The sequence below is a fragment of the Bombina bombina genome, chromosome 2 (genome assembly GCF_027579735.1).
Source record: "Bombina bombina isolate aBomBom1 chromosome 2, aBomBom1.pri, whole genome shotgun sequence".
NCBI lineage: Eukaryota > Metazoa > Chordata > Amphibia > Anura > Bombinatoridae > Bombina > Bombina bombina.
Window position 1 is genome coordinate 208,529,249 of NC_069500.1, and position 13,730 is coordinate 208,542,978.

General features: G+C 37.0%; 1 protein-coding gene across 1 annotated transcript; it reads right to left on the reverse strand.

Annotated features, from left to right (window-relative positions):
- Nucleotides 1–262: 262 nt before the first annotated feature.
- ZCCHC9 (zinc finger CCHC-type containing 9) lies at nt 263–12,994 on the reverse strand. The gene is made up of 5 exons (XM_053700465.1): nt 12,437–12,994; nt 6,535–6,685; nt 2,853–2,945; nt 1,980–2,048; nt 263–575 (listed from the first exon to the last, which is right to left on the reverse strand). The coding sequence occupies exons 1-5, from the start codon at nt 12,737–12,739 to the stop codon at nt 460–462; spliced, it is 732 nt and encodes a 243-aa protein (XP_053556440.1). The 5' UTR covers nt 12,740–12,994; the 3' UTR covers nt 263–459.
- Nucleotides 12,995–13,730: the final 736 nt, after the last annotated feature.

Here is a 13,730-nt window from a genome sequence, read left to right on the forward strand (position 1 = left end):
GAGAGGGTAAAATTCAGATAAACCCCCAAGATACTACCCAGTGATTATGCTAAAAAGGCAGTTGACAAACCATATCTAACAAATAGAAACTGGGCACATATTTCTAAAAATTCATTTTTTCCCACAAATACCAAAGTGAGTGTTCTATCATGTCCAGTAAACCCACTGGATTATTCCATTATCTTCTATTTTATGGTTTAATGAAAACAGGTGTTTCCATATTCATAAACATTGATAACCTCAAAAAGATGGCTTTACAACATTCATGCTAATCACCTGCTTTATTTTTCAGTCACCCAAATGTCATATTTAGGATTGACTGATGAGTGCGCTTTTAAAAAAAAAAATAGTATTTAATAGTTTTGTTTTAATAGTTAACTAAGTGTTGTTTGACTTGTTGAATGTAAAAAAGTTATAGAAGCATTAAGAGTATTCTGGAGTTCATTGAGAGTAGAACTATTAAAAAGTAACAATTTTCTGCCCTTTTGGTGCCGCTTTCCGCACTTTTTGATCTACTGGGATTTCTTCATAGTCTGCGCTCATTCCACTTGACCATCTGCCGACTGTGAGTTGTGCTGTGTGGCAAATATAACACTATGGTTAATGAAGGTTAAATAATTAACACTTAAAAAAACTTAACATTCACAAACCTTTCTATACACTGAGAAAAATACACACAAAACCAGACTAGTTTAACCCTTTTCAAACTGTACGTTGAAAACAAATGCTTAAATTGTTAACAGAGGCAAAGCAACTCTTTAATATAATTATTTCTATTCACAGAATCACTCTACTTTCGCATTAAATATAGATGAGAAGGTGCTTTACAAGATGCCTTTTTCCCCCACAACATTTCTTTTACTACCACCACAGCAAATTTATATAGTCTGTATATGACGTACTGAATACTCGAGAAAACAGTGTTTATGTATATAAAGGGACAGTCTACATTCATATTAAACTTATATAATTTAGAATCAATGCCCGCAGAGTATTACTTCTTACCTGCATGTCACTATACTTTGCACAGCGGATTTGGAGATATTTCAAATCGATTTGCGACATTCAGTATTTACAAATGGCTCCAAAACTCCGCCTATTAATAACGTCACTAATACATCACTTCAGCTACTTCCTTGATTCTTCAATGAACTCGTAAATTAACTTCAATTTGGGTTCCCGCTCTTGTGCTCATGCACATTCTGGCCATAGTGACGTCATTGTTCCTAGAAATCCGGAATATACACAATACTTATGCGATCCACAGCTCTTCCGGAATTGCGATTATAACATTGGATACACTGCTCATGCACAGTAGCTGACACACAACGTGGTGACGTCAGCAAGCTACACAGGCACGAAATTTAAAGGGACACTCAGGTTTTATAAAATTTTCAAGATTCAGATACAGCATGTAACTTTAAACAACTTTCCAATTTACTTCCATTAAAAAAAATCTGCAGAGTCTTTTATATTTACACTTTTTGAGTCACCAGCTCCTACTGAGCATGTGCAAGAACTCACAGACTATACGTATATGCATTTGTGATTGGCTGATTGCTATCACATGGTACAGAGGAAGTGGAAATATACATAAGTTTGAAATGTGTTAGAAAATAATCTACTACTCATTTGAAATTCAGAGTAAATGCTATTGTATTGTCTTATCTTGCATTTGTTGATTATGCAAATCTACTGTGTTTACTGGTCCTTTAAATAAAAAAAATTCATCAGGGAATGAAGAAGACGATGGAAGGCGGAGTTTTGGGGCCATTTGTAATTACTGAAAGGCGCAAATCGATTTTAAATATCTCCTAATCCACTGTGCAAAGTATAGTGACATGCAGGTAAGAAGTAATACTCTGGGGGCAATGATTCTAAATATATAAAAGTTTCATATGAATCTAGATTGTCCCTTTAATGCTAAGGGGGAGGAAAAAAAAAAAAAAAACAATTTAAAAGGACTGAGTATTTCACACCTGAGTTCTGCTTTTCTGGACAGTCTCTCTGAAAATGTTCAACAGAACCACAAAGCCTACAGCTGCCACCTATAAAAAACAAAGACATTCAAAACAGTCAGTAGGCACAACATACTAAAATAATATAAAACAAGAGTTGGACAAATTGAAGTAATGCTATGCTCTTCACATCACAATCAAAAGAATGCGGCAAAAAACAAAATCTGTGATATTACACCGCAGCATACCTGTTTGTTAGCATTAACATAGAAAACAATCCACTGCAGTATGACAATTCAGCAACCTTGTAGACATGACAACATTTATTTAAACAGACAGTATTGGTCATCCTGGTCGGAACTATCACATGCAAAGCTGAAGTTAAAGCAGTTTATTTTTATTTTCACCTAGCAGAAAATGCACAAATGCTCAGTAAAAAAGAAGCTTGTTAAGGACAATTCCTACAGAGCTATTAGTGAACAGTGACACCCCCTCCCAAAAACATGAGAAAAACAAAGCAAAACATAAAAATTTAGAATTTTTAGCACAATATCTGTTTTCCAAAACAATTTAATAAATCTTAAAATGTCTTCTTTAACACGTAAATAAAAAATAAAAATAATCATAAGTAAAACTAAAGGCAGTGTAGCCCCTGGCATCTGTCAAGCCCAGTTTCTGCAGGCACATAAGATGCTAATTTTGGTCTGAATACATTTTTCATTTTTTAAAGCAATTATAATGTAGACTTTACAATAAATTACATTTATTTAATTACTAATAGCCATTAAATGACAGGGTAAAAGTATTACTTCTGTTTTCTGATACAATATATGTGTAGAAAGGCAGAGACTACTTCATAGTATTTCAGTAAATCCGATTACCTCACAAACCTACCTTCTGCATATAATCCTTTAGGATTGTCTGGGCACGATCGTGACAAGTGACCCATTTCTCCACATATAAAGCATTTGGCATAGGGGAACTCTCCTGAAACAATCAACACAAAAGAGTTAGCACTTTTACATGATTGAAAAGACCATGAAAAATTAACCTAGTCATTAAAAGGGAAACTACATCCAATTATTTATTTATTTAATGATACAGATAGAGCAGTGTTTCTCAACTGTGGTCCTAAAGTACCCCCAACTAGCCAGATTTTCATTATAGCTGAACCAGTGCACAGGTAAAATAATCAGCTGAAGGGTGAGAGCAGGTTAGTAACCATGGTGTTACTGATCAGCTGGTTACTTCACCTGTGCACTGCTTCAGCTATAATGAAAACGTGGACTGTTAGGGTTACTTGAGCACCATGGTTGAGAAACACTGAGATAAAGTAGGCAATTTTAAACAACTTTCTAATTCACTCCTATTATCAATTTTTCTTTCTTCTCTTTGTATCTATTTGAAAGGCAGGAACGCTTAAAAGGACAGGCAAGTCAAAAAGAAAAAAACTTTCATAATTCAGATAGGGCATGTAATTTTAAACAACTTTCCAATTTACTTTTATCATCAATGTTGCTTTGTTTTCTTGGTATTCTTAGTTGAAAGCTAAACTTAGGAGGTTCAAATACTTATTTCTTAGACCTTGAAGGCCGCCTCTAATCTGAAAGCATTTTGAGTTTTTCACCACTAGAGGGCGTTAGTTCATTTGTTTCATATAGATAACATTGAGCTCACGCACGTGAAGCTCCTAAGAGTCAGAACTGATTGGCTAAAAATGCAAGTCTGTCAAAAGAACTGAAATAAGGGGGCAGTTTGCAGAGGTTTAGATACAAGGTAATTACAGAGGTAAAAAGTGTATTTATAAAACTGTGTTGGTTATGCAAAACTGGGGAATGGGTAATAAAAGGGATTATCTATCTTTTTAACCCCTTAATGACCGAGGACGTGCAGGGTACGTCCTCAAAAAAAAGGCAGTTAATGCCCGAGAACGTACCCTGCACGTCCTCGGTGTGGAAAGCAGCTGGAAGCGATCCTGCTCGCTTCCAGCTGCTTTCCGGTTATTGCAGTGATGCCTCGATATGGAGGCATCCTGCAATAACCATGTATGGCCATCCGATGCAGAGAGAGCCACTCTGTGGCCCTCTCTGCACCGGACATCGATGGCCGGTATCGTTGGTGGGTGGGAGCCGACGTGGGAGGCGGGTGGCGGCCATCGATGGGCCCAGTGATGTGGAGGGGGGCGGGATCGTGGGCGGGGATGACCGGGTGCGCGCACGTGCACGATAGGGAGGGGGCGGGCGCGTGCACGGGAGGGAGCGGGTGGGAACCGCTACACTACAGAAAAAGGATTTGCTCATCAGGGTTCTAAAACCTAAAAATTAATAAAAATAAAAAGCGAAATCAGGGGGTGTTGGGGAAAAATAAAAAAAAAAAACACATTTTTTTCTGCAAATTGGGTACTGGCAGATAGCTGCCAGTACCCAAGATGGCCCCCAAAAAGGCAAAGGGGGATGGTTAGAGAGATGTTTGAGGGGGGATCAGGGAGGTTGGGGGCTAAGGGGGATCCTAAACAGCAGCATATGTAAATATGCTATAAAATTTTTTTAAAAAAAAACAAAGATTCCCTTTATTTTTGTACTGGCAGACATTCTGCCAGTACTTAAGATGGCGGGGAAAATTGTGGGGTGGGGGAGGGAAGGGAGCTGTTTGGGAGGGATCAGGGGGTGTGATGTGTCAGGTGGGAGGCTGATCTCTACACTAAAGCTAAAATTAACCCTGCAAGCTCCCTACAAGCTACCTAATTAACCCCTTCACTGCTAGACATAATACACGTGTGATGTGCAGCGGCATTTAGCGGCCTTCTAATTACCAAAAAGCAACGCCAAAGTCATATATGTCTGCTATTTCTGAACAAAGGGGATCCCAGAGAAGCATTTACAACCATTTGTGACATAATTGCTCAAGCTGCTTGTAAATGATTTCAGTGAGAAACCTAAAATTGTGAAAAATTTAACGTTTTTTTTAATTTGATCGCATCTGGCGGTGAAATGGTGGCATAAAATATACCAAAATGGGCCTAGATCAATACTTTGGGTTGTCTACTAACACTACACTAAAGCTAAAATTAACCCTAGAAGCTCCCTACAGGCTCCCTAATTAACCCCTTCACTGCTGGGCATAATACACTTGTGGTGCGCAGTGGCATTTAGCGTCCTTCTAATTACCAAAAAGCAACAACAAAAGCCATCCATGTCTGCTATTTCTGAACAAAGGGGATCTCAGAGAATAATTTACAACCATTTATGCCATAATTGCACAAGTTGTTTGTAAATAATTTCAGTGAGAAACCTAAAGTTTGTCAAAAAAATTGTGAAAAAGTGAACGATTTTCTTTATTTGATTGCATTTGGCGGTGAAATGGTGGCATGAAATATACCAAAATGGGCCTAGATCAATACTTTGGGGTGTCTTCTAAAAAAAAATATATACATGTTAAGGGATTTTCAGGGATTCCTGAAAGATATCAGTGTCCCAATGTAACTAGCGCTAATTTTGAAAAAAAGGGGTTTGGAAATAGCAAAGTGCTGCTTGTATTTATTGCCTTATAACTTACAAAAAAAGCGAAGAACATGTAAACATTGGGTATTTCTAAACTCAGGACAAAATTTAGAAACTATTTAGCATGGGTGTTTTTGGTGGTTGTAGATGTGTAACAGATTTTGGGGGTCAAAGTTTGAAAAAGTGTGTTTTTTTCCATTTTTTCCTCATATTATATAATTTTTTTTATAGTAAATTATAAGATATGATGAAAATAATGGTATCTTTAAAAAGTCCACTTAATGGCGAGAAAAACAGTATATAATATGTGTGGGTACAGTAAATGAGTAAGAGGAAAATTACAGCTAAACGCAAACAGTGCAGAAATGTAAAAATAGCCTTGGTCCCAAACGGACAGAAAATGGAAAAGTGCTGCGGTCATTAAGGGGTTAAACAACAACATTTCTGGCGTTGACTGTCCCTTTAAGAGCCGGACCATTTTTGGGTCGAAACCCTGGGTATTTCTTGCTGATTGGTGGCTACATTTAGCCACCAATCTGAACCAAAAATGGGGCGGCTCCTAAGCTTACATTCCTGACTTTCAAATAAAGATACCAAGAGAATAAAGAAAAATTGATAATAGTTGTAAATTAGAAAGTTGCATGCTCTATCTGCATCATGAAAGAAAAAAATTTGGGTTTAGTATCCCAGTTTGCTACAATGTACATTTTTACTTTAGTATTAGCTAAATACAGTGACTACATATTACCTTATTGGTACTAATTAAACAAACACCGATTTAGTTTTTCAAATTTTCTTTTTTTGCCCCCGTAAGCTTTTTAATTTATGAGCATCACCGTTTTTACAGTTGTGGAAGTGTTATGACATTTTAGGTGTCAGTCTTTTTCTCAGTTAATATTTAAACTATTGTTTACTCAGTCTTTATCAATATGTAGATGACTTTAGCTCCGTTTTGCTTTTCATGATGCGTTTATAGTACTTCTTACAGCACTGCAAAACATTGGTGTTTTATAAACAAAGAATAATAACAAATCTGTATGTGCTTTAAAGTCTATGATATGAGTTCTCACATGTACCAAGAGCAGGATCCACTTTGGCTCTGCATTTTGCGACTTCATGTTCTGTGGAGCCACAGCGAAAGCAGATTCCTGTCCCCATCTCTTGACATCTTAGTGCTTCTGCACAATCAGCCATACCGTGGCCAGGTTTCCTACAGTGGAAGCACACCTAGACAAGAAAGTAAAGCTTACAATATTCTGAATAGCAAAGGAGGAACTCATGTGAACTATTGCTTTAATGTTGTAGTTTCAACTGGTTTAGTACCTTGTTTGGCTTTTTAGTCCCACATTTGTAATACTTTAGGTGAAAATCAAACAAAAATCTAACATATGAAGACCGCGTGCACATAAAAATGTGATAAAATTATATAACTACACAGTTTTTTTCTCCAAAAACATTTCTCTGTTATGTCACTCTTTCTGGAAGGTGTCGGCGTCAGTAAAAGCAAAATTAGCTCTTCCTAGTTTTAATAAAAATAATCACATAAAATCAAAGCCCACTGATGAAATGTAGACGTTTTATTTTCTTTACCAATTATTACCAATCCTGAAACTGTAAAATACAGTATGTTCAGTATTTATTTTTTAATTACTAAAATTTTAACAAAACATTCATATATTTACTCAACTTCCTCACTCATATCCTGTACATATGTATGTGATTTTATATGTATTTAATGGCCCGGAAACACTTTTCAATGCACTGTAGCCAAAATATTGGGGACATTTTTACAACTCATACTATGGAAGTTAACAAAAACAAAAAAACAAACTTATGTTAATGTCTGAATCAAGGCTAGACAAATTTGCTTAAAACATGTACACATACGCAAATAGACAAATGACAAAGCAAAGCCGTCAAACCTAAAAGCCAAGGCAGATTAAAGAGGCGCCACTGGTGTCTTCACTCATCTTAGTTTTTTTAGTTAATTTGTGCTCCCTCCCAAAACATCTCAAGATTATCTTGTTTAAAGGGACAATCAACTCACAATTTGTTATTGTTTAGAGATAGATAATCCCTTTATTACCCATTCCCCAGTTTTGCAGCCAACATGGCAATATTAATATACCTTTTAACTTCTGTGATTACCACATATCTAAGCCTCTTCATACAGCCCCCTGATCACATGACTTTATTATCTATTGGCTTGCACTTTAGCTGTGTTGTGCAGAACTCAAGGGCGTGAGCACAATGTTATCTATATATCCAACATGAACTTGCAGTCTCCTGTTGTGAAAAGCAAATAAAAAAGCATGTAATAAGAAGCTGTCTATAGTGGCTTAGAAACAGGCAGACATTTAGAGGTTTAAATCTTATAAAGTATATTAATATAACAATGTTGGCTGTGCAAAGCTGGGGAATGGGTAGTAATGGCGTTATCAAACTTTTTAAAGAACAACAATTTTAGTGTTGACTGTCCCTTTAATAAAGAGGTCCTTAGTAAGGAGATGCAGTTGTGCTTGCACCATCTAGAAGAAGCACAAAAGGTTTTAAATTTCACAGAAACTTGGAATTTGCATGCCTTTTTTAACCTCTATTTGAGAGCATTAAAGGGACAGTCTAGTCAAAATTAAACTTTCATTATTCAGATAGGACTTGTAATTTTAATCAACTTTCCAATTTACTTTGATCATCAAATTTGCTTTGTTCTCTTGGTATTCTTAGTTGAAACTAAACCTAGGTAGACTCATATGCTAATTTCTAAGCCCTTGAGGGCTGCCTCTTATCACACGCTTTTTTAATTGCTTTTCACAACAACAGACTTTGGGCCATATAGATAACACTGTGCTCAGGCACAGGGAGTTATTTAAGAGTTTGCACAAAACAATACTAAATGCAAGTCAATACATAATAAATAGTTAAAGTCATGTGATCAGTGGGCTGTCAGAAAGTTTCTAGATACAAGGTAATCACAGAGGTAAAAAGTGTATTAATATAACTGTTGGTGAAATAACCAGGACCTTCCAAATGATTTCCATCAAGTGAGAAATATCACCCAGAGTAACTGTTTAGCCATAACTCAAGTTTCCGTTTTATTGCCATGGTCCAAACATTTATAACATACGAATGGCTTAAAGAATATGTCTAACAATGGCCTGTTTGCAATGGTAGCATCTCATGTCCGTTTCCATAAAATAAGGTAGAAGGCTTTGGAGAAAGGATGAGCAAAATTCCAAAATGCTAAAGTGTGCAGAAACCCAAATGTTCCAGTTTTGTAAGGTGAATATGAAGAACAAATAAAAGTGCAATAGCAAAATTTCGAATTGATGTTTTTATCTTTACATTTTTTGAGGATATCGGCCGCAGAAAGTAGTCTTCTTAAAGGGACATTAAACACTAATAAATGTAAGGTAGAATCATGCATACGGAAAAAAAAAAGGATTAGTCTGAGAATAGCATGTAGATATATATTTTTAAAAAGTTTCATTAGCAGTTTAAATATTGACAAATAAAGTTTTAGTGTCTATAAAACAATGTGAGCTGCTTTGTTGCAACTTAGGGACAATTATAAATAAATCACTAGAGTGTGCGCGTGGAATAGAATGGTGCTCTGCACTTCCATTTCTAACAGGAAACATTACATATACACACACACATAGTTTATCATTTTATATTACCATCTCAAAAGTGTTTAATGGCCATTTAAAGGGGCATAAAAGATCAATAATTAAATCTTCTATTATGCTGGGGCATTTTATAACTGCACTATTGCATGGACTCATGTCTAACCACCTTAAAAGGGCACTGGAAAAAGCAATGAGCAAAGCTATGTATTGGTGGCTACACACATATGCTTCCCTGACTGGCTTAGCAGCCCTGTGCCGCAATAGACAGGTTGCTTGCTGTTGTCAGGATCTTACCCCTTTGTGGTCACATACGGCTAGATTACGAGTCTTGCGTTAGCCTTAAAAAGCAGCGTTGAGGGGTCCCAACGCTGCTTTTTAACGCCCACTGGTATTACGAGTCAGGCAGGAGGGGGTCTACCGCTCAATTTTTTTCCGCGATTTTAGCTTACCGCAAATCCCCTTACGTCAATTGCGTATCCTATATTTTTAATGGGGATTTTCCCAACGCCAGTATTACGATCGCCTGAAAAAGTGAGCGGTAGACCCTCTCCTGGAAAGACTCCTACCGCATATAAAAGTCAGTAGTTAAGAGTTTTATGGGCTAACGCCGTAACATAAAACTCTTAACTAAAGTGCTAAAAAGTACACTAACACCCATAAACTACCTATTAACCCCTAAACCGAGGCCCCCCACATCGCAAACACTTAAATAAAATGTTTAACCCCTAATCTGCCGACCGGACATCGCCGCCACTTTAATAAATGTATTAACCCCTAAACCGCCGCACTTCCGCCTCGCAAACACTAGTTAAATTTTATTAACCTATAATCTGCCGTCCCTAACATCGCCGACACCTACCTACATTTATTAACCCCTAATCTTCCGACCCCAACGTCGCCGCTACTATATTAAATTTATTAACCCATAAATCTAACCCTAACCCCTCCTAACTTAAATATAGTTTAAATAAAACGAAATTAAAAATTACTACAATTAAATAAATTAATCCTATTTAAAACTAAATACTTACCTATAAAATAAACCCTAAGATAGCTACAATATAATTAATAATTACATTGTAGCCATCTTAGGGTTTATTTTTATTTTACAGGCAACTTTGTATTTATTTTAAATAGGTACAAAAGTTATTAAATAGTTATTAACTATGTAATAACTACCTAGCTAAAATAAGTACAAAAGTACCTGTAAAATAAACCCTAACCTAAGTTACAATTACACCTAACACTACACTATAATTAAACTAATTACCTAAACTACCTACAATTAATTACAATTAAATAAAACTAAATTACACAAAAAAAAAAAACACTACATTACAGAAAATAAAAAAAGAATTACAAGAATTTTAAATTAATTACACCTAATCTAATCCCCCTAATATAATAAAAAAGCCCCCCAAAATAATAAAATTCCCTACCCTATACTAAATTACAAATAGCCCTTACAAGGGCCTTTAGCGGGGCATTGCCCCAAAGTAATCAGCTCTTTCACCTGTAAAAAAAAAAAAATACAAATACCCCCCCCAACATTAAAACCCACCACCCACACACCCAACCCTACTCTAAAACCCACCCAATTCCCCCTTAAAAAAACCTGAATTGCATCAGCCAATAGGATTTTTCTTACCTTGATTCCGATTGGCTGATAGGATTCTATCAGCCAATCGGCATTCAAGGGACGCCATCTTGGATGACGTCACTTAAAGGACCAGTCATTCAGTCGTTGGCCGTCGGATGAAGAGGATGCTCCGCGTCAGATGTCTTGAAGATGGACCCGCTCCGGAAGGATGAAGATAGAAGATGCCGCCTGGATGAAGACTTCTGCCGGTCTGGAGGTCCTCTTCTGGCCAGATAGGATGAAGACTTCGGACCCTCTGGAGGAACACTTGTGCCCAGCTGGGTGAAGACGTCTCAAGGTAGGGTGATCTTCAAAGGGGTAGTGTTAGGTTTTTTAAGGGGGGGATTGGGTGGGTTTTAGAGTAGGGTTGGGTGTGTGGGTGGTGGGTTTTAATGTTGGCGGGGTATTGTATTTTTTTTACAGGTGAAAGAGCTGATTACTTTGGGGCAATGCCCCGCAAAAGGCCCTTTTAAGGGCCATTTGTAATTTAGTATAGGGTAGGGAATTTTATTATTTTGGGGGGCTTTTTTATTTTATTAGGGGGATTAGATTAGGTGTAATTAGTTTAAAATTCTTGTAATTCTTTTTTTATTTTCTGTAATTTAGTGTTTGTTTTTTTCGTAATTTAGTTTATTTAATTTAATTGTAATTAATTGTAGGTAGTTTAGGTAATTAGTTTAAGTGTAGTGTGAGGTGTAATTGTAACTTAGGTTAGGGTTTATTTTACAGGTAAATTTGTATTTATTTTAACTAGGAAGTTATTAAATAGTTAATAACTATTCTACCTAGTTAAAATAAATACAAAGTTGCCTGCAAAATAAATATAAATCCTAAACTAGCTACAATGTAACTATTAGTTATATTGTAGCTATCTTATGGTTTATTTTATAGGTAAGTATTTAACTAATGTAGGTGTCGGCGATGTTGGGGGCAGTAGATTAGGGGTTAATAAGTATAATGTAGGTGGCGCCGGTGTCCGGAGCGGCAGATTAGGGGTTAATATAATGTAGGTGTCAGCGATAGCGGGGGTGGCAGATTAGGGGTTAATAAGTGTAAGATTAGGGGTGTTTAGACTCGGGGTTCATGTTAGGGTGTTAGGTGCAGACATAAAATTAATTTCCCCATAGGAAACAATGGGGCTGTGTTAGGAGCTGAATGCTGTTTTTTTCCGGCCAGCTCAGCCCCATTGTTTCCTATGGGGAAATCGTGCACGAGCACGTTTTGCCAGCTTACCGCTACCGTAAGCAACGCTGGTATTACAGTGAGATGTGGAGCTAAATTTTGCTCAACGCTCACTTTTCTGAGGCTAACGCCGGCTTGAAGAAAACCTGTAATACCAGCGTTGGCTTAAGTGAGCAGCAAGAAAAAAAGGCTTGTTAGCCCCGCACAGCCTTACCGACAAAAACTCGTAATCTAGGCGATAGTTCTGTTCAAACCATAGTGTAATAAGATGCTCTGGCACAATAAAGCATTTTGTTACTGCTGGCTTATATGCCGTTAAATGTTATATATGATGGTTGTAGAATAGCTATTGAAAAATAATGAAATTCACTAACTGAATGAAACAATTTACCCCTTAGCTACACATGAATTGCAGACTGCTGTGTAACGTGCCACTAAGAATAGACCTTTGTAAAATATATATATACACACACACATACACACTGTAAGGGACAACAGCTATTAACCCCATTTAAGCAGGGAGCCCCTCACCATGCTGTCCCTCTTCGTGCTCTGTCTCTTGAGCCTCCTGCCTTCCCTGCGCTGGTCCTTAGTAAGTAAAAGGTCAATCTCTTCATTTTCTTGATGGTCTCTGAAGCCATTCACGTCCTGATTCACATACACATCTTTCTTCTTCCTTTTCTTGCTGTAACCTTGGTGAGCATTCCCTTCTCCGTGAGTTTTTCTCTTCAATGTTTCTGAGGAACCTTCCTTATTGAGCTCTTCCCATGGTGTGGCCGCACACACTTTCCTGTTCTGAATAACACTATTACCTCTACGAGCCCAGCGTGTCATTTCGGATCCCGTGCAGTTTTACTCAGCACAGAAGGTAGGTACATCTACATCCGTTATCTGTACGGTGAACGTCGGCTAATTTGTGGGCTGAGCTATCAGCAGCCATGTTTGTTACTGGCACGTAAATAAATTCGTAGCAAAGTACGAGAGGAAAAAAAACGACATGGAAGTATTTTCAACAAGTTAACAACACTCTGGGTAAAAAATAATATTCCCGTGTTCTTCTTATTCAAACAAACCGAATAAAATCCAGGAGTCAGCTTTTTTTTTTAAATAATATACAGTCAAGTGGAAGTGTCCTCGCGTGTGCATAGCAAATACATTCCGGTCCGGTCCGGATAGAATACTATTTGCCTTGAGTTCCCAGTAGATACGTTTATCTACTGCTGGTAGGAATACGCAAAACAAGGATGAGGGTGAAGAATAATTAAAAGTATTGTTTAACTTTATGCTGAGACCGCACCGCCCAGTAAAAAGATCATTTCAAGAAGCACACTTTTTAAAATCATAAATGCTATCTTCATAGTTGCATACTGATTTTTACTGTTCCTAGTTTGAATGCAAACTTTTACTAAAAGGACATTAGTTGTATGTGTTTGTTTCCATTAGACATTTTTGTCAAGGAAAAACTGGACCAGATTAAGTGGTTGAAGTTGAACAGTTTAATTAAACACTATACTATGCTTAAAATTGGTTTGGTAGAAAAAGATACCATTTTATCTAACACACACAAGGGCTGCCTTCAGGGAGATCTTTATTTAAAGGGACACTGAACCCACATTTTTTCTTTTGTGATTCAGACAGAGCATGAAATTTTAAGCAACTTTCTAATTTACTCCTATTATCAAATTTTCTTCGTTCTCTTAGTATCTTTATTTGAAATGCAAGAATGTAAGTTTAGATGCCGGCCTATTTTTGGTGAACAACCTGGGTTGTCCTTGCTGATTGGTGGATAAATTCATCCACCAATAAAAAAGTGCTATCCAGAGTT